The sequence below is a fragment of the Lytechinus variegatus genome, chromosome 8, assembly GCF_018143015.1.
Source record: "Lytechinus variegatus isolate NC3 chromosome 8, Lvar_3.0, whole genome shotgun sequence".
NCBI classification, from domain to species: Eukaryota; Metazoa; Echinodermata; class Echinoidea; order Temnopleuroida; family Toxopneustidae; genus Lytechinus; species Lytechinus variegatus.
Window position 1 is genome coordinate 33,259,923 of NC_054747.1, and position 24,688 is coordinate 33,284,610.

General features: G+C 35.9%; 1 protein-coding gene and 1 long non-coding RNA gene across 2 annotated transcripts in view; one reads left to right on the top strand and one right to left on the bottom strand.

Moving 5' to 3' along the window:
* The first annotated feature begins 8,691 nt into the window (after positions 1 to 8,691).
* On the top strand, positions 8,692 to 12,827 carry LOC121420393. Its single transcript, XR_005970754.1, has 2 exons — positions 8,692 to 8,858; positions 9,995 to 12,827. It is a non-coding gene; the product is annotated as an uncharacterized LOC121420393 (long non-coding RNA).
* Positions 12,828 to 17,191: 4,364 nt separating this feature from the next.
* LOC121420394 (guanylate cyclase soluble subunit beta-2-like) overlaps positions 17,192 to 24,688 on the bottom strand; it is a 48,051-nt gene continuing 40,554 nt past the window's right edge. Inside the window, exon 13 of the mRNA XM_041615005.1 lies at positions 17,192 to 18,066. Coding sequence (XP_041470939.1) covers positions 17,852 to 18,066 — 215 coding nt within the window. The 3' untranslated portion in view covers positions 17,192 to 17,851. The remainder of the gene's footprint in view (positions 18,067 to 24,688) is intronic.

Below are 24,688 nucleotides of genomic sequence, written 5' to 3' on the forward strand. Positions count from 1 at the left end.
CTCTATTCCATTTCGTTCATCCTCATTTATATATTCCCTATCAAAATATATTTTTTCACAAATCATCCCCCAGAAAAAATCATACGTATTCAAGTAACTACAATAATCATTAATCGAAGGCAAGACTGAATTTATTCGAAAGCCAGCACTTTTGGGCCAAATTGCACAGCGTTGTGATTTTTGTTGTGTTGATTTTATATTTTTTCAAAGAAAATGTTGATCTCTCATTCATTTAGGACACTACATTTTTTGTGCATATTAAAACGATACAACATTAGAGAGAGAAAGAGAGAGCAATGCGCTGGAAAGATTGATGCTATACCTTCGGACTCTTTCGGAGAAATGGGTAAACATGAAGGAAATACACAAATTAGGGTTTCACGGATGTGAACCTGTGGTGAAAGTAAGAATGAGAATTGTAAAATAATATGATGGCGCCCTTCAATTTCACCAACGGTATTACGGCGCCGTCGTGAAGATGATCGTTTTATGTGGATTTTTCATTTGGTGGATGAGGGTGTATGTGTGCGTGTGTGTGTGAGTGTGTTGTTTTTCTTTTCTGGGGTACAGTGTTTTAAAGCTTTAGCACAATGAAAGGGTTTAGGTAGATGTTTAAGAAAAATGGTTACACTTCGTACTTCCGAAAAAAGGCAATCGCCTATATATGTACATCAGTGATCGTTTATAGGTGATAGAGCCTTCTCTACCGTTGCCCCTAAAACATGGAACTCCTTGCCGCCTTCACTAAAAACTTCTCCAACACATTCTTCATTTAAGAAATCACTTAAAACCTACCTATTCTATTTTTTCTGTAGGTTTCCATATAATGCTCATAATTTTGTAGTTATTATTTTTATGTTTCATACTCCATATTTGTGTTCTGTTATTCTTTCGTTCTTTAATGCGCTTTGTATCTGATGAAAAGGCGCTATATAAATGAAGCATATTATCATTCGAAAACGAAAAAGGGTTCGTTATTCTGAACATTTGTGGCGCTATTCAAAAGGTTCATTATTCTTTGGAGGTGCGTTAGTCCGAAAACGATATAAGGTTCGTTAATCCAAAAACGAAATAAGGTTTATTATTCCGAAAACGAAATAAGGCTCGTTATTCTGAAGGCTAATCCGAAAATAAAACTAGGTTCGTTAACATGGTTAATTCGAAAAATAAAATGGTCTGTGCCGAAGATGGGAAAACCGGAAGGGAAAGCGTGATGGAGGGAGATAAGGAGGGGGAGGGGGGTGTTTGTAAAACTGTTTGATTTTCAAATTGTACGAGGATGGGAAAGCAGGGGCGCGGAGGAACGTACTATTCTTTCAGGGCCGGGGGGGGGGGGGGGACAAAGCAAAAAATAAAATGGGCGCGTATATGTCAAAACACACAACTACAGCCTCGTTATGAAAATGTCACCAAAAGGCCTAGGCCTTTTGGTGACATTTTCATATCGAAGCTGTAGTTGTGTGTTTTGTAGTAATTAAGTTGAGCCTTTTTCAAGTGATTTCTGATTATTAGTATATATTTTAATATGCTTTTTAGGCTGTTTGAAAAAAAAAATCATATCTAAAGTTCTAAAATTCGCATTTTGGTCAGTTATGGCGCTAATTACTGTTAAAATTGTACCCCGCGCGAGATGTTGCGAGAGCTAATCGCAAGCTCAAACTTTTAGACATTTAAATAAAAAATGGAAATTAAACATTCAGAGCATTGTAGCAACTGAAATGAATAGGTGTTTGGATATCTATACCAACATGACCAATATTCCAACTCATTTTTATAAAAATCTCCGTAGGTGGTAGTTGTCATTTACTAATCAGGTTTTCGTTGGATGAATCTATCTTGGAACTTGTGAGAACCCCTCCCCCCTTTCACATTGTTTTAATCCCTATTTTCATGACTTTGTAGTGTGCATATAGTCACTGCTAAAAGAAAATGGTTTAAGTTGTTCCTTTAAAGGATCTTTGGTGTCTTGAGTGGTGATATTTCAGTGTAGTATGAATAAAAGTGAAATAGTGCACAGTTCCTATCGTTGTTAACCAGTGTGTTAAGCCATTCTGCCTTTCTCTGTTCTGACAGGGCATTTGATTTGAATTATCAATTCCATCATTTTAGTGGAATTATTTGCAGGTGGATTTGATGATTCTCGACTGAAACTGTGCATTGAATTTGACTGCTCGCTCGTACCCGGACTCCTGTTTATGTCTACTTTAATCGCGTTACTCTTTCTGTTTGAATCATGATGCTTGTAAATGTATCCAACCACCTTTTTCTTTTAGTATGCACATTCACTCTTTATATTGAGTTAATTCAACGTTTTATTTTTTTAACTAGTTGTATTGCTTTACATTTCTGAACATTAAATACAATTCAGCCTTTTGGCTGCAAATTGCAATGATATTGAAACCTTTTTTAATTTATATTTTTATTTCTCGTCATAACGGGAAAAGTGTGTATCTAACCAAAGAATTAGCGCGAGCATGAAGCGAGAGCTGAAAATTTATGATATTCCAACCTGAAAACAGGGCATATTCTAATATTTAAACCATTTTAATAACCAGAAAAAGTTGAGTACCTTACCACATGATAACTGAGGCGAGTGCGAAGCGCGAGTCAAAAATAGTGATTTTCTAACCTGAAATGTATTACGTTGTACTTCGAAAAGAGTATTTAATTTCGAAGAAGGGCACATTTTACTTTAAGAAAAGGGCATTTTTTCCTACGAGTTTTTTTATCATAACCAATAGAAGTTGTTAAAAATGACACACCTTCCACTTAAAAAAATCTTCTTTTCTGGAGATTATTCACATGTGACCAACACACAGTCATTCTTATTCCATTCGCTCGATAAGGCAGCAATTGCTCAGAATAAATGAAAATTAAGATCCAGACGCCAATTCCTGATGAAATACATGCTTTGACCACAACAGACACACATGTATCATCCTCCGTTGAAACTACATTCTAGAAATCAAGGGTTGATAATAAATCCAGATCGGCTGTGGATAGTGCAGCAGAATGTTAAATTTATTCTAAATCTTTAGGATTAACTATTCGGCTGGTCACTATTCAAAGCCAACCTGGATTTATTTTCAATCCTTAATTTTTAGAGTGTATTACTGCATAATAACTTGTTTTTTTCTAATTACAAAACCGTTTTTGTTACAAAAATAATAAAAAAAAGAGAAAAAATCATCTTCGGAAAAACAAACCTTACTTTTTCGGACTATATAGCGAACCCATGACGAAAATCTCTCGTTTGAGGGCTGTATACCCCATTTTTCCTTATCAACAAATATCTTCTCCCAGTAATACAAATCCTATTGCCCTCAAGAGATTAAATTTAAGTATAGAAACACCTGTTTCTTGACCTCGGTCCGCGAAGATAATTCACCCCAGCATCTACGGTCACAGCAGGGGCCACACACGATGGATTGCAATGTGTGTAGTTCCGGCGAGCGCATGGCCATGGATGTATACACGCGTTGATAGAAAGTTTTTTCTTTCTTTCTTTCTTTCCTTCCTTCCTTCTTTCTTTCTTTCTTTCTCTCTCTCTTCCTTTCTTTCTTTCTTCCTTCCTTTCTTTCTTTCCTTCTTTCTCTCTGTCTGGCTGTCTAATTCTTTTCTTTCTAGACTTATTTTCTTCCTTCCTTTCTTTCCTTCTTTCTCTCTGTCTGGCTGTCTAATTCTTTTCTTTCTAGACTTATTTTCTTCATCCACCCCCTTTCTACACCTCTAAAGAACGTGCATTTGCCAATCATATCTGTAGTAAGGCCTATAAATGTCCTTTTCTCAAAGCTGAGGTGTAGGCCTATACATAGAACATTAAAATACAAAGACCAGCATTATGAATCACAATGTTTGGATAGCATTTCAATGTTCTATTCATATCTATTCAGAACGTTTTCTAATTCACATGCGTTATTAGCAGGTGATCTTCTTTATCTTTATCTCCCATTATTGTTTTTATTTTGTAGGCCTATAGCCTGTGTATACGGTAAACCTCCCTCTGAAATACCTTTCTTGGTTTCATGTTTTCTTTCAGATTTGTTTCCACCAAGGCGCGCCGGAACACTTTCAGTTTTTTTTTTTTTTTTTGGGGGGGGGGCAAAATCCCGAAGGGGGCACAATATTTTTTAAAGCGTGAGATACGGAAGCGATCGAGCGGGAGAGGGTGTGGTTTAGGGTGTAAAAATTGAGTGTAAAAGTTGCGTTTCTAAGAGCATTCAAAAATAAATTTCTTGAGAATTAAACAGTCTTGGGGTTCTTTTTGATCCTGTTTCCTCCCTTCTGACCCAGACTGGTGTTTCTTCATGATCAGGGTCGCAGTTCCAGCAAATTACGAGCCTTATTGCAAACTCTATTGTTTTAAACCAATGTAATATAGGCCTTTTAAAGACTTTAAGATGACAAACATGACCGTATGCATCCGGGGGCCACCGATCGAGAGGGCAAAATTCACCCAAAGTGTGCACGAAATCTTTCAATTTTATTCTAGAAAATGCAAAAGCTCCCCCATCACCATGGAAATCCCATGGGGGACAGGGGGGACGCGTCCCCCTACCATTTATTTTGGAAAGGGGTACATAATATCAAATGTCCCCCTACTATTTGTGCTCTTTTATTATGGAAAAAAATACATAATTTCAAATCGAAATTATATCCTCGAATTTCGAAATATATATAAACAGATAGTTTTTGTTAAGAACTTGGTTAGGAAAAGAAAAGGCATACCGGCCCAACTATTCTCCAACTCTCATCTAGCCCTATATACCAGCCAAAGAGTGATGACATTGATGACATCGATGGCCATTGTCAATTTCATAACTAATAAAAATGATGAAAAAAGAAAATCGCCTCTGAATTTAGTGCATAGACGGTTAGACGAGAATGTTCCATACCCAGTAAAATCATACCTTTGTTAATCCAATTCACTTTCCCTTTATTCCAAATTTACTTGGAATATACTGAGAATATTTTCATTGTTTGCGTACTCAGTATAAACAATAGTTTTCATGAGTTATGATTAATCCTTCACAATGAACTTTAACTATGCTTTATCCCCCAAATTTGTTTTTAAACACTCTATTAACGAGACTTATACTCCATTTTTACACAAAATTCCTGCCGTGGGAGGGGTCATCATAGGTAGATCAAGGGGCGAAGCGGCGGAAGGTGAGGCGAAAAATAAGAAGAAAGATAGGACCGGAAGAAAGTTGAATGATGGAAGGGAGGTGAACAATTGGGAAAAAAGAAAACTTTCAGGACATATTATAAAAATAATAAAATCGCTTGCGCTTTGCATAAATACACAGCCATCTTTTTATTTCAAAACGTGCTTGATTTTTTTTTTCACTTTTTGGATCGAAATATATAAAATCAAATCATTTATCTAAGAAGATATCCATCTTTTTCATAATTTGTAGGTTTAGATATTAAAGAAAATTAGCTTGCCATTCGGTTTTAGTCTGAAATGTATTCATTAAAAGGTTAAACGTTATCACGCTGTAATAAGATGGAAAAGCGGCTTTTCAAAGGTATGTTTCACAGAGGAACTGTTCGTCAAAAGACGCCAGGCTTACTATGATAATGTCATTGCCCGTCAGGGGCAAAATTGTTCATTTTTGACAATAGAAATGACAATTTTTGGGCATAAAAGTGCCTTCATCGTATACTTTTGTCCTTTAATTATTTAATAATTTATCATTTTTCTACTTTCAGGGGGGCAAAATCTCGTTTTGCCCCCCAAAAAATTTATTTGGGGGGGGGGGGGCAAGTGCCCCCTGCCCCCCTCGCTTCCGGCGCCCTTGTTAAAGATATATAGAGAGAAATAGAGATGGGGTGGAAATTCCACCCCATCTCTATTTCTCTCTCTCTCTTTCTCCCGACAAAAAGGACAGGGCGCTAATTTTAATCACCTCATATTAGCAGAATGACAAATTTTGAACTAGAAAATAAAACAGACATTTATCACAATCAAATATGGGCATGTTCAAATGGGTCGCTTGATCAAGGGGGGGGGGGCAAAAAAAACTTTTTTAAAAGTGATTATTCAACAAGATGTACTTGAGGAAGGGGAACATATTAAAAATGGGCACTGAAGGGATCGGGGTTCAACGGGCACGCGGTTTTGTAAACTAAGACACGTGATCGATCTTTCCAACACTCCATCTTCCCAACTCATCAATCGCCTGAACTCGCTCTCCAACGATGAACATTTTGACTTACAAAAAAATTAGCACAACATAATTAAGTTAGACATTTAATGGTGGAAACTAAAAGTATAAACGACCCAAAACAAACGGTGGAATGGATGCAGCGCACATGGGCAGTTTACCGGAGAACCACGTATGGTGCAATAATACGTTTGCGATTAAAAAAATAGTTACAGGCATAGTTTGTATTTAAATTATGAATAAGACTTTGGGGTAAAAAAAATAATGATTTCATATTTTGTGCATATCAGCAGCATGATTATTATACTTTGTATGTTGGTATGCCATTACTTCTATTTTTCGAACGTTAAGACTGTATCATTGCGCGAGTGAACCCATTTTCTTGCTGGACGGACAGAAACTGTGCATGCATCGCGGTCCTTGCATGCTAAGCATACCGTAATTTTTATTCGCTTACTTTCCTTATTTCAAGGTCGATTTTCTTCGTTCGAAATTGAAAATGGACTAGTATTGGATGTCTGAATGTAATATGCCTTTGAAAACGTGATTAATATCGAATACAATAATTTCATTCCGAAGATCCTTCTACAGGCAGACAAGTCTTACGTAATAGCACAGCGTTGTTTATCATTTCGTCCTTGGCTCAACGCTCATTTAGCTGGCCCGTGGTGGTGAAATCGAGACAAGGGATTACCTGGCCAAGATGGGTTTATCGGGGTTGGAAAAGTTGTTTGAGATATTCCAAACACAAATCGGGGTATAAAACCGCAGTTTGCAGTCCGAAGTGAGGTCGAGAATCAAACGGGAAATTTTCGTAATGCTTCAGATTAACGAACTTTATTTCGTTTTCGGACTAACGAACCTTCGGAATTCCGAATGTAACCCAACACAAATAGATCTAACAAACTTTTATCAAACTCAAGCAAGATAAATATAGATAGAACTTAAGAAAATACTTTCATGTTGTCTGAATTAGATTGAAATATCATTTAGGGAAACCGTCTAGTTCAAACTAATTCGGACTCCCAAGTTTTATCCATGATAAATGTCATCTGTGTTTTTAATAATATAGTCGTCATTCAAGCTACCAAAGAAGTTGATCATCCACTTCTATACAGGGGCGGATCCAGGATTTTCCAAAGGGGGGGGGGCAAATTTTTCCGAGGAAAATTTTGACAAGCCAAAAAAAGAAGGTTTTTAACCACAAATTAAGGATATTTCGTACCCGAAAAGTGACAAAAAAGAAGGTTTTCAATATCAAATGAGGGGGCACACCTCGGTTTCAATGGCTTTTTACATAACAAGTTTCATTTTCTTCCCCACTGGATCTGCGCCTGCCCCACTACGAAATTAAAATCTTTATAAATAAACAGCGTGCATGCGCTGCATCTCGTGCATGTGTATACAACATACATCTGCTTGTACTTTCTTATTCTGTTTATAAATGGAGTCATAACGCACGTAATACACGCAGATGATTTATGACCACTAACAATAGCAATCCGTTGCATAAATCATCGTGCATTCATTTGTAAATCGCAATCCAATCCCTCTAAACACCGTATTAATGAAGCTCACGATTGATTGGAAGCGAAGAGATTCTAATATCCCCGTTGTATAAAAAAAAACAATCTAGGTGAAATTGTTGATGCTGGATCAAAATAGCTCGATGTTATAAAATGATAAATCTTCTGAGTAATGAAGGCTGCATTATGAACCCCTCCTCACCTTTATCCAAAAAAGGGACACGCTCATTGCCCTAGGTCACTGACTTATAGTAACTATATTTGTTTGCATGAGAACCGGCTTTAAGACGTTCACTTAAATGCATTGCGAGCATCTAGTTGTTGTAAATGATTCAATGCAGTGTGTCACATGAAATGAAAAGTCCTTAGAAGCATAGGATCCCTCAGCGAAAGAAAATCTTAGACCTGACATATCAACATAACAAACCCCGTCAACCCTACTCCTTCTTTTCCAAGACGGTCAACCGACATCTTTTCGTAAATAGCACCCCCTCCCTTGCCCTCCAATTTAGGGCCAATTTTGTATTACACTTAATGATACGCAATGGTCTAACAAAGGCGGGATGATATGGGCTTAAGACCGACCCCTACCCGAAGGGTAAAATAATGGAAATAATAATAATAATGATAATAATAATAACAATGATGATAATTACAATAATTATGATAATAATATCAATGATGATGATAACGATAATACAATGTAATAATAATCAAACAGATGTCGTTGTATTGTATTTTTTCAATATCATACTTTTAATCCCATGTCCTAAAACAGCTGGTGAACTGTCTTTCTATATACCAATTCATTCACCATTAAAACAATGCATATATACTCTGTGCGATAGCGCATTCTAATCTTCTTTTTAGCAAGTACCTTAGGTCAATCCTCAATCCATCGATTTTATTTTTTGTTTCTTTCATTTTTTATTTCATTTTTTGTACATTATAGGTACTTCTACGATAAAGGTAAATATTTTTTCGTACTATTATCCTCATTTCAGTGTCGGGTGAAGCAATATGAGCAGTGTTACCATAGCTACGGAGGAAGAGCCCGAAGCAGACGCTGGTGGCTGTGTGACTGTCCCGACGGTTATAGTTGCGACTATTCACCGGACAATAGAGAGTTCCGATGCATGCCCAACCGAGATGATCCTACCAGGTACACAAGACGCATCATATGGTCTCGAGGAGTTCTATAATGAGGGTACGACCTGCTAACAAAAAGGGAAACCCGCTTTAAAGTATTTGAAAATATTTGAAAAAAAAATAATTGAAATTTATCAAAACATCGCGCTTTCAAATTGTTTTTATTTTTTTGTATAAGTTTCAGACTAACAGATACGACGTTTTAAATGCTAAATGCATGATAAATATGTTTCATCCATTCAATTTCATTTTTTGTGTGTTGCAAATTCAGAAAGTCAGGGAAACAGTTTGGTCGAGTAATAAGAGTAAATTCGATACACAAGATTGTACCAATCGTAGGCCTACATTTCAAAGGAATAAATGACATATAAATTGATAACAAAATCAGTATCAAAATAGGTAGACGATACCAAAAGATTTATGTTAAGTTTATGTTTTGGGAAATATGTTCGATTTCAATAATTATTTAATTTTGTAATAGTGGTTATGTTATATTACGTTGAGCACAGAAATATATAAATAAAGAAATAAATAAAGGTAGTTTCCAATTTCGTGGAAGTATCTTTAATTACATGTAGATATGGTAGGGTTTTTTGTAAAATGATCTGCTTATAGCCCTCCTTAAATCTTACGAAATAACTAGTAACTAGATTTAACTGGATGCGAAGCAGGCACGCTTTAACGTTGATTGAATGTGTCCTTTGCCCTATAATAAATAAGATTTACTTTGAAAAATTGGAAAATGATAAATGAATATGCATAGAAAATTCTTGGAGAGCAAAATTAAAGTTTATGGCGTGCACTTGAAGCGGAAATGCTTTGTCAATAACATGTTTTCAAACAGAAATAATAAGGAACTATCTTCACAAAGTTGTATTTACGTAAAAAAGTAATATTGGCATAACTTTCATATTGATTGTATTTGTAGCAAATATCTTCTACTTTTGATACCAGCGCCTTTTTCCTCTTGCATTATGAATTTATTGTAATTTTGTTTTGTCTTTACAATAAATTACAAAAAAGGGTACGTATTTAGAGAATGAAGTGAAAAGTTGTTTTAGCTGTCATAATACGACAGTGCCTCTTACGTACTTATTGTACAGACATATACATTTGAATATGCCTTTATCTCGGATTGTTCTTTTGCAGTGTTTTAAATTCGGTTATGAGCCGGATTGCTTGAACCCACCAATCCTAAGAAGACGGGTAACCGTGTCTCCACCAGTCGCTGGATCCGTTTACCTTCTACTCATCATATTTTCACTATTATTCCATTTGTTATTCCTCTGCCTGAACTTCATCTTTAATACTTTTAGATATTAAGCGTCTAAGTACTTTAGTATGCTAATTCAGTTTATAAATTTTAATATTTGAGTAATCAATTATCTTTATATTTACGCATTTATATATGTACTTAAGTATTCAAATATCAAAATACTATAGCATTTTAATTTTCAGTAAGAACAATTACGTGACTTACATCTCTTGAGCATTTAATTATATATTTTGGAATTAAGTTGAGTATGTATTATATTTGTTTTATATGCAAAAGAAAAATTCGGGACCCACCTAAATGTGGATACATATTTTTTTTGTCATTGTAGTTGATCCTTTTGGGCCCAACGTGAACTTCTTAAAGACACAAATAAAAGGGTTTAAATCTGGCAAATATTAATTATCGCCAACTACACTTACTACCCTATCCACCATATGAGCTTTGAGGGCGTAAACTTTACATCGAATGACTTGTTTGATCACTGCTTGCTGAGGGGGCCGTTAAAGATGAAGGTTTCCACCAGAGTACAGCATACTAATAATGGGCCCTTTCATCATTCACCACGGCATTTTTTTTGCAATCTCTACTCTGACGCTTTCTGTAACACAGATAATCCTTAGTCATAAACCCTTCAATGACGAAACAGCCTTTGTCGAAAATCGGTGATTGAAAACAGCAGTCACGTCCTCGACCCTGGACAAACAACATATTCGCATTTTTTCAGACAAAAACCCCTTGGCTTTTCATTGTGATTCGACTTGCATTTTCAAAGGAATTTGTGAGTTGTAGAAAACGACTGCGTGGTGATTGCCAAAATACGCTATTCCTAATTCTTGATAAAAAAAACTATTCATATTGACATTGAAGAGAGAGTCTCGTCAGGCAGTAGACGGCTCTGAAATATTATCTCGAATTGTCAAATTACATTATATTCACGATTTCTTTGAGCAAATTTGATCCCGGCATATAAATATTCTTAGTTACATGATAATACACCCCAAAGTACAATTTTCGACTTGTACAAGAAGACGTAGATGGCGTACAAGTATTTGTCATCTATCATCTTTTTTCAAGTATCATCATGATGAAGACCAACCTGTATTGCATGCATCCGTGATGATGATTAGATAAAATTTCATGACAAGTTTGATTGCCGTATCATTTGTGATTAGAAAATAAGGCCTATTAGAAATGATGATAATTTCAATAACATAGATTTATTGATACAGTTGATGATGACAATATTAACAAGGTTGATGATTATGACTATGGCAATGATAATGATGAACGTATTGTTAGTATTCTCAAATATTGATGAAAACATTTTTATAAGCCCTGCATGAGGTAAAACACAACAATCTGTTATTAGTAGTAATAATGTTTCAAGAAAAATTTATTGTCATTATTTGTGCTTATTCCGAGCTTATTATCAACTTCAAGGAATTATGTATAAATCATTCATTATGTTTTAAGGCTAAGTGGCAACGTTTAATCTTGCAAGTGTACAAATGTAGAATTAAGTAAAAGTTCATCCCGGGTTATGTGTACATTTTTAGAAAGGTATTGTTCAGGAATGATTATTCTTTTGGTCGTTAATTATGTTTATCCTGTTTTTAATCTGTTTGATACTTATCCACTCAAAGTACCATCTACCTTATTTGAAGGGAGAAAAAAAAATGACGGAAAACAGCATGAGATAGATCACCATACAATTGCGAGTCTTGTTTCATTCAATGTCAATTATTGTCATACCTTATGAACACGGTGAATGGTCTATGTTATAAACTTAAGGCGATAGGTTGCAATGGACCGTTTGTACAAGTTCTATAAATAAATAGTTTAAAATTGTTGGATAAATTTAGTTAACTTCAACGTGACTCTGCGTTATCATACACCCATTAAAACTCGACAGACCATGGAAACATTATTCTTAGAAAAGGTATAATCTTAGAGTAATGTTAATTGAATGCCAAGGCCGTTTGTTCCCCTATCTTTCAAAATTGAGTTAAGGGTGTTGATAAAATGTGTGCACTAGGTTGCTGATTGATTACAAATATCCATTGCATTTTCCTTCTCATAAATCATGCTTAACTAATATTCAAGGTAATAGATCTGTAATAAGGGTAGCATTAGACATGAGCAAATCTCAAATCAATTAGAAACACGAACTATGTTGGATCTATATTTGACTTGAATTTGGTTGTGCAATTCTTGCTATTGGACCGAATGAAACAGTGGCATACATCTCGTTAATGCCTATTACACGAAAATGACCAGCTTTCTTCAATCAAACTTCGAACTGTATTGATAATCAGTAAAACGAATAATATATTCGAAATTTTAATAAATACATCGATCATCAACATCACTACCGAAATGGTTAATTACATATCTGAATTCATGAAAGCAAGCAAAATGTAACAAATGATATCATACAGTCCTAATCCTTGTTTATTTTACTATTAATATCATTTCTACATGAGATCAGTTTTAAAACAAAGAAATTATTAACTTATAAGGGAATCATCTTGTTCCAGTGTTTAAGTTGGAAAGAAATAATTGATTAATCTTAACAATACATGTTGTGTTTTGTAGCATTCTTGTGACGTAATGTTGCTATTCGGAAATACATATTTGATGTGATATATGTCTGTTTTTGTTCACTTTATCTCATTATGCTTTAAATGAATACATGTTATTTCAAAATAAATAAAGAAAAAGAAAAATGTCCCTTCAGTCTCATTATTGTTTAAAGTCAATAATCAAAATAATCGCGCATACAATTGATAATACACAAAAAATGATTAAATTTAAGTTATTATTTTTACATCCATTCAACGAAATTTTGTACCTTTTCAAGTATTGGTGACGGTTGAACAGGTAAACAAACTGTAAGGAAATGCATCACTCAAACAATTAACATAAATTTGATGTATGTATAGGCATGATAGGCATTTGAGGTTAAATGTTTGCTGTCTCTTCTTTAAACTCGGGCTTTGGCAGCCAAAAAATCTAGAGATTTGAGGAATTCAAAATATGACGCGAGCAGCCCAAGCATTGAATTTGCACCTAATGGATATGTATAACTTTATAGCATAGGAGTATATACTACTTCATTTCATGGCTTAATATAAATTAAAATAGACCTTTTATTTCAATGTCACAGATCAAATTATTGAAAATACTTCTTCAGAAATTCATATCTATTTTGAAATTGCCATTCCTGTATTGTATGTCGATGTTTTATACGCATCCAAGCCATGAAATGCCTAAAGGTTGTTGGTGATTGTAATCCTCAACAAATTAATTCTAATCCCACATTGTTTTTGTATTATTTATGAAATTTATAAAACAAGGGTGGCTGTATTCAATCAGCCACACATATACATTTGTTTTGATTTCAAGTCAGCATATATCGAATTATTTTCTTGAAGAAATAAAAAAAAATCATTAATCCACAGTATCAACTAAAATATAGTGCATACGCAGTTTTACCCATTTTTTCCGATCGTTCTCCATTGACTAGTTTTGTTTTAAAAAGCCAGATCTTCTTTGTTGTGAAATCATTCCGTCTTTTACATTATTTTTCACTTTTTGGTCAAAGATATTTACATGAAATTGGAAATCTAAATTGTGTTATGTCTATAGTCATTATATATACAATACTTTCTGTTTCCATATGTGTATTATAATTTCAGCTGGAAATCAGCTTCTCGTTTACTTCAAAATACTACCAAAATTTCAACAATTGCAACCAACCAAAATGAATCATTTAGAAATACTGCCCTCTACGTAGCATACGCAACACCTTGAAATGCGGCCAATTCAAATCAAACTTGGTACACACAACATAATTTCTGTACTAATATATCAAGATTTACTTCATAACACACAATAGTACTTCAGAATAATAAATCATGAACATTCTTATAAACTCACTGTTTAGTCGGTGTAAATACTCCACGGCCCGGCTCGACGGAAAAGTACCTTGGGGACATTTTGTCTCACGTACTGGACGGTATTTCTGACTTGGCTTCAGGACGAAGATGGCTTCTTCGGTACATGGTAGGGTGTCTACAAACAGGCAATATAACTCAGAAAAAAAAATCTCGAATCAAATCACAGACATATCCGGTTCAGAGAAAGAGTATCACTTTCAGTGTAAATCATCATAAGCCGCATTGGTGGTAATACCAAATTTCACACTTTATGTCGGAACTCTAAAGGCATGGTCACACTTCCCGAGCCTTGTTGGAGCGGTCGTGGAGCGGAGAGAAAAAAAATCATCACCGCTCGCTACCGTCCACCATTTTCGATTTCGATTGTTTTGTTTTTGTTTTCGATTTATGTTTTCGATTTTTTCCCCAATTTTGTGAGCGAAATTCGAACCTCTTTCCCTACCGCTCCACGACCGCTCCAACAACGCTCGGGCGGTGTGACCATGCCTTAATAATTTAGCTAGTGTTTAATTAATTTCTCAGCCTTCTATAAACATCTAGCAACAATGATTCCTCTACATTGCTCGTCATGATGTCAAGCTTGCATCTTGATTCCTATCCCGTTCTCTTTTGGGGATATGGTCTGCAATGACCTTTATTTGCATATGAGGAGTTTGTTTGCAAAAGGGATTAGATCCAGGATAGACTATTGCGAGAAATGTAAGCCTTTTTAAACCTCCCATACGGCAATACTATTATGCAAATCTAAATTGTCATGATATACTACCCTACATGTGAATAAAATTTGGTTATAAATTATTATCTGCCTGTCTTCATATTTTGTAATATTTTTCCCAAAAAATTACCTTTGTGGATATCGACCCTTTTGCAAACAAACTGAAATTAATCTAACCACTTTTGAAAAAAGGTGATTTTTCTTTGCCATTTATGTTAACATTATAATGGGAATTCAAACATTTTTTGGCATTATGACTACTAAACATCTATACATTGGACAACAAAATCAAATTTGATGAAAATGGATCTAATCCCTTTTGCATATTAGCTCTTCATATGCTCCAATTCTATCTGTTGACTGGAAGATAGGACACAGTGCCATGATACCGTATTATCCACCTGACCATCCCCATCGCACATTCATCATAAATTGTAAGTAGTGAAAGAGCACCAACATCTTTTTATTAATTAAATTATACGTACATGTACCTTGTATACATCACTTATAAGCCATTCTCTTCGATATAACCTGCACTGTTAAAAAAACGTGATTTTACAGAAAATAAACAGAAGATTTTGCAGAAAGCAATAACAGAATCATTCTGTAAATTCATAAAACAGGAATTTTTCTGTAATTTAACAGAACAGGTCTGTTTAAAAAGGGAAAAAGGATGTTTTATTCAAGGAAATTTGTAAGATTCCATACTCCAAATACCAATTTCTTGTAAGATTACGCAAATCGGTAAGATTACAGGTGTTCTCGAGACTCTGCTGCAGGAACTTCTTTTATTTTTTTCTAACAGTGTGTCACGTATATACAAAAAACATGAACTCGTAAGTGATAAAACAATGACAACATGATTTACAAAATAATTGTGTATGATAAAACAGACTAAGGTTTACTCATATTTTCATCATCAAGATTTCAAACATGGATCGATAACTGCATGGCCTTTATATCGACTATCGAGCTGGACAGGATACAAAGGGTTGGGGTTTAAGACATTGGTCAAGGGGGTGCTTTAGGATTGCCTAAAGAGAAGTCGAATGATTTTGTGAAATTTTTTGGTGAATTTTGTAAAGATTTTCAGAATTTTTTTTTTTTCAAAATCCGTTGGGGAAGCAATATTACCCTCTCCTCAAGCCACTGCGTACACAGCATGCAAGACGGCCATGATTCCAATTGGTTGTTGAGATAGTTCTTGAGAATCGATCAGACAAAGAGAAGAGGAAGCAATTGGTAATCGCTAGAGGATTGAATGAAGAAAATTGACTTACAGATGAAACAAAGGGAAAGAGCGAGAGAGATAGACAGAGGATGAGGGTAAATTGATGATTGAAATATAAAGATCCATGGGGAAAATCGTTGTATTACAATTATTTATATACATATAATACACTTATCTTTAAATGTGATTGATTGACTCACACTAATTTCTTCTATTTTCACAAAATATGATTATACAAAATTATTTTCCATCATTCATAAAAGTATACAATGCGTATCAAAAAAAGTTTACACTTTGAAAAAGCCCCGGGAATTAAAAAATATATAAATATATATATATGTGGGCAATTTTTTCACATATAAACTTGGGTTTGGGTCTCATCTATTTAATGAAAGTAAAAGTTTTGACAGAATGTTACACTTGAATGAGCACTGTACATATTTGTAAAGCTCGCAAAAATCTGTTTGCGCAGAAATGCTCGTTTTCACGCAGTGTCAAGGGGAAAGGACCAAATCAAACTTACCCTGCGAAACATTAAGCATACAATTCCCTTGCACTTTAAGTCAATCATGTCAATTAAAATAAAACGGATACATTCAAGCATTTTGTAAAAAAAATTCCACCCAAATTGAAATCCCAACACTTAGTAAGCACACCCTTTACCCTGTTTGTGTCAGCTGGATCAGACGACATAACTGAATCTGTACAAAAGTTTATATCAGACATCTCATAATTTTGTCAATATTTTTTTATCATTTAAAGTGGGTTTACATTTCATTTCTCATTTTATACTTGTTTCTCCACACTTTTCCCAAGGTTGACTATGATTAACAAATGAAAATCAAGCCTAAGCCATTTCATGTAAATCACAGCTCAGTGTAAGGCAAATATCATCACGCTAGCCTCGGTGTGTGGTGGAGTGGGGTGGGGCGCAAAGTACTCTCTGAAGTGTTTTGGGCAAGGAAACAAGTTTTAAAATGTAGAAGATATCTTTAAATTAATTTATTAGCTTTATTCCACGTGTTCTTTATGATTAAGGTCTACTTTTATTCGCATAACTATTTCAAAGTTCTGCGCAAATCATTTTTTTCAGTCACTAACTTCTCAAAAGGAAGTGGTGCTCACTCAAGCGGAAATATTTGTCGACAGTTATATCGTAATTTGCTTAAATGGATCTGTACCAATGTTAAAATGTGGAAAAATCTTCAGGATATTACAAATATATAATTTTACACGATTTTTTCTAGGTGTAAACTTCTTTTTGATACGAACTTTATTATTAAATTAAAGATTTCATGACCAAAAAAAGAGCGTGACAATATAAAAGTTAAATCTGTAGTGGAATACGCCTGAAACACAAATTTTCCTTTTAATGATCGTGATTCAAGGTACATTTTCATTTACAAATAATCAATATTATTCATTTGGTGCGACCGATATCTATGTTTCCACTTTAAATTGGTTATATTTACATTATTAACACAGTGAATATTGTTATGTATACTGTATACCTGTAAATTGCACATTATGTATGCATGTATATGTATGCATAAAATATGTAATTAAAAATCTTCAAGGCGTATATCCATAACAACGTTAACAAGAATCAAAGTACACAAATTCAGAAGGCGCAAATGTTCACTGAACATTTCATGGATAAATATAATAAAAAGTTTAAAACATAGAAAATAAAAATATCCTAAGTCTTGTATATGTATATAAAACAAATATACCGTATTTTTAGGAAATGATGTTCTATTTAATGTGTCGTATTTAATGTTTAAGTAAAGTTTACTATATCCAACTTTGAATCGCATGTAAGAGTTTAAAGCACAATGCATAATGTCGAAGATGTGTTCCTTCCATTGTCGCCGTAAGATGACGAGGATTGTGTCTTTGACGGCTCGTTCTTGACACCAGAGGGCGTAGTAACATCTGCTGTCGTGATTTTTTCCTCGATATTCGTTGTCGGGATCGGTTCGTTTATAATCACGGGGACATGTATGCCATTGTCATCAGAACTAGACTGGTCATCGGCCTCTAAACAAATGTAATAAAGATGAATGGTAGAGCAATAACTGATCTATATTGAACGAAATTAACCTGATTCAAATGACTTATAAAATGTTTCACACTTATATTCGTAGATAGAATGTACGAATGACTGACAGTAGCAGTTATATTAATTAATATTAGCAGCAGTAGTAGAATCAGTAGTGGTGATATCTGCATAGCAGTAGTAGCTGCAGCAGTAGCACCACCAACAGTACCCTTATGGAACAAACACAGTGTTACCACAGTGTGTTCACATAGTTGACTATGTGTAAACTATGTGTTAACTATGTGGTCACAGTGTTGTCACAGTGTGAGACTTCAGATCACATAGTTAATCACATAATGGCCCACATAGTTGGGTAAGAAACACAGTGTTACCACAGTGTGTTCACATAGTTGACTATGTGTAAACTATGTGTTAACTATGTGGTCACAGTGTGAGACTTCAGATCACATAGTTAATCACATAATTGCCCACATAGTTGGGTAACAAACACAGTGTTACCACAGTGTGTTCACATAGTTGACTATGTGTAAACTATGTGGTCACAGTGTTAGACTGCAGATCACATAGTTAATCACACAATTGCCCACATAGTTGGGTAAATAACACAGTGTTACCACAGTGTGTTCACATAGTTGACTATGTGGAAACTATGTGGTCACAGTGTGAGACTCAGATCACATAGTTAATCACATAATTGCCCACATAGTTGGGTAACAAACACAGTGTTACCACAGTGTGTTCACATAGTTGACTATGTGTAAACTATGTGGACACAGTGTTAGACTTCAGATCACATAGTTAATCACATATCACATAGTTAATCACATAATTGCTCACATAGTTGGGTAACAAACACAGTGTTACCACAGTGTTTTCACATAGTTGACTATGTGTAAACTATGTATTCACAGTGTTAGACTTCAGATCACATTGTTAATCACATAATTGCCCACATAGTTGGGTAACAAACACAGTGTTACCACAATAAGTTCTTCAATCGTACCCCCCAAAAAATTAACAAGCAAAAAAGGGTCTTCAAGCTCGTCGGGGGGGGGGGGGGGGGGGGGGGGGGGCGGGGAGCAGGGAGGAGTACTAAACATGAAAAATTGTTTGATGCACTATTCCCAATACAATCTCCATTTAGTTTATAATTTACACTGAAATTTTGCCGGTAATTTGATATTTGATGATTTTTTTTATTTTCTTTTAAGATCATCATCGCAATGGATAAACTATCAGTAACGGCTAGATATCCGGAACTCTTCGGTAAATCTCGGCCTCGGAAATCTATTTTCGGCGAGGCATGCTACCGCTCTATAGCGCGCTCGTGTACATGTGCGTTTCAAATTCAAAGCTCACCGACGCCCGTTACAGTTTATCACTTCATCCAATATTTACGCCCGTTAGAATCTGATCTTACTGCACTTTGTCTTAATCTTCTTGAATTGATAAGGATATCAACCATGTGAGTTGTAGTACACTGGGTGGAAACAAGGAACTGTTACTTCTAGCGATTTTGTAACAAAAAGATGTTGTTCAACTTGGTGGACCCGAACATGCCGAACTTGAGTTGAGGGCCTGGTGGAGTCCGGAACCCCGCAGAGAAACGGCCGGAACATTGGCTGGGATGTGGAAGGCCAAGGTGTTAGTGGCCAGTGGTAAATATACATTATTATATCCTGATTTGTACCTAATATGTAATTATTTATGCTCTCCCTTTGTCCAGGGGTAATTGTCGAACCGTGTCCGTATGTATATAGATCTATAGGCTATGTGGTGCTCGACTAGCATGACTAGCCTGGAGGCGTCTGAAACTGAAAGTCATGATTTTAACCCAGGCCAAGGAACTCCTGCCCGCCCGCTACGCGGGCGGGAGTTCCCTGGCCTGGGTTACTATGAATTTAGCTCTACACAGTACTCTATGTAGTCGTAGGGTTACTCCCCACTGACGCCTAGGATCACGAGCTATTCACCCACGTACGGTACTGCCACTGGTACAAAACCTGAAACTTTCGCCCCCGAGATTTCTACTTTCCCTCTAAATCTAGCCCTAAAACATGTAGGCCTACCTGTCATGGGGTTCAACTTATTTTCCAAGTGAAGTAGATTACCGGGTGTAACATTTCTGCGATATTGATTTCATTTTTAAAGAAGAATTCATAAAAAAAACGAATCGCGCGATTTGCGTGCTGTCGCCAAGCGAAAGACAAAGAAATCAAGATGGCGACATAAACACGGCCGTAAGCTCTTTCCATCTTTTCTACTAGCCAGGAGGCTTCTAAAGAGTAAAAAATCATTTACTAATACTAGGCCTATACTAACAGAGTCTTGAGGAAGCAATGTCAATGATGATGATTTTTTTTAGATATGTCATATACTTCTTAATCATTGACGTCTTGACACTCTCTCCATAGTGTCTTAAAGAGGGGTGGATAGTTTTGGTAAATCCTCAAAATCTGCTTGTCACCATTCTAATTAATTTCTATATGATATGAATGCTTATGCCCTAAAACAGTCATGATGTGGATGACATGAAATGAAATGGTGTTTTACATAGTTAATTTTGCAATTTCCCTTGTAATTTAACCCTGTCGGGTATCCCAGAATTATCAAGCTGACGCGCGATCTCCCGCCAGCAGGTTGCGAGCTGCCTCCCTCTATCACCGAAATCCATGCATTATTTTGCATGCACTGCCTCGGCCTCCAGCTAGCATGGCTAGCGCTCTGCAGTATACACCGCACCACCGCTTGAGCTACGTACGCGGGAACAAAATGTAGTCCGCTGAAAAGAGGAGTTGTCCAGTCTATAGTCACTCAGGTTTGCTAAGCCCGTTCTGTATACGCACTATTTATTCGATGATAATTCCGATGCATAACGTGACAACAAACGGCAGAGAAGAACAAAAGAAAACACTTGAACGATACGTACCTCACCGAACTTAGTCTTATAGCTAATGCACCTTGATTTCCTATTCCTTGGAAGTTAGATGCATTGCCAATCGACGACTAAACCCCGACGATAAACAAACCCTCATCATCCCATTAAAAAAAAGTGGAACCACGATATGCTACAATGAGTGTATTTGAATAACTGATCTCTAATTGCCAAAAAGACGGGGGCAATTTATATTTGGATACGTTTTTACGGGAGTGTTTACTCGCTAAAACAATTAGAAACAAACCATCACTGGGTGGATTGTGTCTGAAATCATAAACTACATGAAGTTGTTTCCATGTGTAACAGCTCTATGAGTGTACTATGCATGGGAATTGTGTTGATTCGAGAGCAGATGAACTTTACGTAATAAGGTCATATACTGCTCGTCCAGACGAGGTCATGCAGAGTTCAATGCTTGCATTATGCATCGGTCTACTGGAAAGGCCATATACACATGTATATGGGTTTATGTATGGGTTTATGTATGCGTTATATGCACGGTTATGTTCCTACACTACATGCATGTGTACGTGTCCTCTGCAGAAATAATTCAATCGAGGTTATATAATACCAAGCTTCAAATGTGGAAATGGAATGTAACTTGATAAACTATAGTGTCATTTGAGTTTAGTATATTTTCCATATTTTGATGGATGATTTTCACATACGTCCTAGAATTAACATAAGCTACTAACTTTATGAGTAAAAACTTTGTCGGTCCCGGGGATTCGATGTACATGTATGACGATATGCAATTATTAGACATAGACATGTTTCATAATTGGCGATAGAAAAATGACACGACTTTATTTTGGATCGCAAAAGTGTTATCTTTTATATGCATGATCTCCAAATGTGAGGGGATGATGTTTAGGAATTTACATTCTCTACAAAGAGCGACCCGAATATAGGCCTCATGTTTTGGGTTTTCCCTCTTTTATTTCATTTGTGCGGGGCTTTTTTCGGGGGGGGGGGTCACGCTTGCCTCTTTTCATTGTATTTGTACCCACCAGTGTAGTAAAATCACGCGAAATCGTCATTACGCAAACATGTAATAAAATGAGGTCACCACAGTGAATCGATAACAGCGAGAGCGCTGCACATTGCCAGCGGTTCACGGAGATTTGCACGCAAACCTATGAGAAACGAGCGAGAGCGAACGATTCCACGAGCTCTTCCCCCTTCTTTCCCTTCCCGGCGATTTGTCCCAAACCAAAAGGATTTCTGCAAAGTACGATACTTTGTTTTTCAACTTTATAGCATTCGATCTATCCGCGCGCGATTTTTTTTTTACCGTGGCATTTTGTTATAAATTACCAAAAGAACCTGTACATCAGTTTTGCCGAGCTGAATAAAACGACTGATAGGCGTTTATGACAGCCGTCATTCACGTAAACTTTTGTATCCGATATGTAAACTTTCATTCTACACGTAGTGTACTGATCAATATGCACACAACGTCGTACTTGAAGGTTCGTTATAGTATTAATATTCATTGGTGATAGCAACGGGGGGAACATATGATTGACATGTACAATAAAAACCAGTAAAAACTATTTAAAAATGATGAGTCCTTGATGCAGTTCACCGACACAGTGAAGGATCAGGATCGTCAATTACAAAACAGATGAACATGATGAAATTATAAAACTTACATGACTTGTCCAATATCGCAAGAATCATTAATATCCCTTATTTTTTCCTTTGGCTTATTATCATGACTGTTAAGTGCAGAAAAGGGGAAACGGTGAATAATTTGGTACTGGCTGTATGGTCCCGTGGTCAGTTAGCATGCGTGTAACATCATTCACAAAGATCACGTCGATGGTCAGAGAACAATTTCCCTCATTCATCTCAATTCTCTCTTATCATGCTTATCATTACATGTATCATGTGTATACCAGGGAGATGGGGTTTGGTGTGTGCATGAACGTGTGCATACAAGGAAAGATAGCCGAGGTATAGGCATTAGTTTGTGTGTAAGTTCATTGGGCATGTTGGGTCGTCTCTTCGGTCAAGAGCGTGGGTGCTGTGTGCATCATTGCACGGTGCAAGCTTGTGTGTCAAATACGCGCGAAACGACTAATAACAGGCTACAAAAAATCACTCGACCATGCTGCCGCTATGCGAATTCGGTGTGCGAAGATTACGTAACTTTCACCGAAATTAACGCTACACCGTAATGACGATTTCTCGTTATTTTACTACACTGCCCACCGTAAAGCACAGCGGTAAAGTGCCAATTCGTGTTGCCAAATCCACTTCGATCGTCATTTCATCTTCGTCTATCACAGTGACCAAATCGTCTCATAAACAATTTGGTCTGTCCTCATACCCATTTTATTTTCATTCATTTCATAACCAGTTGGTCTAATACCCATTTTATTTTTTATTCATTTCTACCAATTCACACTTTAGTCCAATTATTAGACTAAATATGGGGGTATATGGACTTGAGATGGGTATTTGACCTGACTGGTTATTAGACAAAACAGTGAGTGGACGAACTGATGATGGTAGACCCCAGTAGACCAGATCATAATTAGACGAATTGGCATTATACCAACTGAAAATAGACCAGCACATGCAGCCGCGGCGAATCTGCGAGCGAGTAAATTGAAAAAAAAAACGGAATGGGCCTTGTACCAAGCAGGGAAGAAGTCACAACTGCACGAGGGGAAATTGAGATAGAAAGGAAGAAAGAATGCAATGAAAGAAAATAGAGATTAATAGATAAATAGATAAAGAAAGAAAGAACTGAAGGAAAGGGAATAACTGGATCGCGTTGTCAACAAGGATGACTTCAAGACTGTTGTTTTTTACAAACAATCCATTCACATAATAAAAAACAATTTCAACCTCTCATTATAAAAGGGAGAAATATATTATCAGAATTGTCCATCTGACTGCTTTCATGAGAGAATAGCAAAAAGTTGTGTTGCAATCGATAAATTTCAACAAAATTTTAAATAATGTTAAAATATTACTTTTTACTATATCGGTCATTATAAAAACACTTTCTTTTTTAATATTACTTTGTTCAACTACACGACTTACAAAATCGCTACTCCTCAACCTCTTATACGGACCAAGCAAAGAGCGAGGAAAAAATAATCAAAATAAATTACCGACATAAAAGTGTAATTTTGGTTTGTCAACGAAACGTAGCTCATAATGACAAGATCTCTGACTTTATACTCGCCTATATATTCCATACGTCATCTTTTATGAAGTGAGAAAGAGCACTGAGCGTTTGATTTTTTTTCATCATGAACAGGATAGGTATACATCTGAAATTTGTTGACGTTTTGGCACAATGGAATTCTAACAACTTGTTGTAATCATGAAAAGGACAGGATATAAAGCTAAACGATAAATGCGAGCGCGAAGCGCGAGCAGCGGAAAAAAGATGAAATTTCTGACTTAAAAATAGAACTCTCAATTCATGCTTTGTAAGTCATGAAATCTGGGCAATTTGGTTTCTTCCTACATATATAATGCCAGCGCGAACCGCGGGCAGAAAAATTTTAATATTTAACCGATCTCAATAAATTAGTGCGAAACGTGAGCTGAAAATATTTGTTCTTCTTCCGTTCTGAACAAGGGGTAATTTAAGCACTATTTCAAGCGCTATTAAGCTTATTAAGCATCACTTATCATTA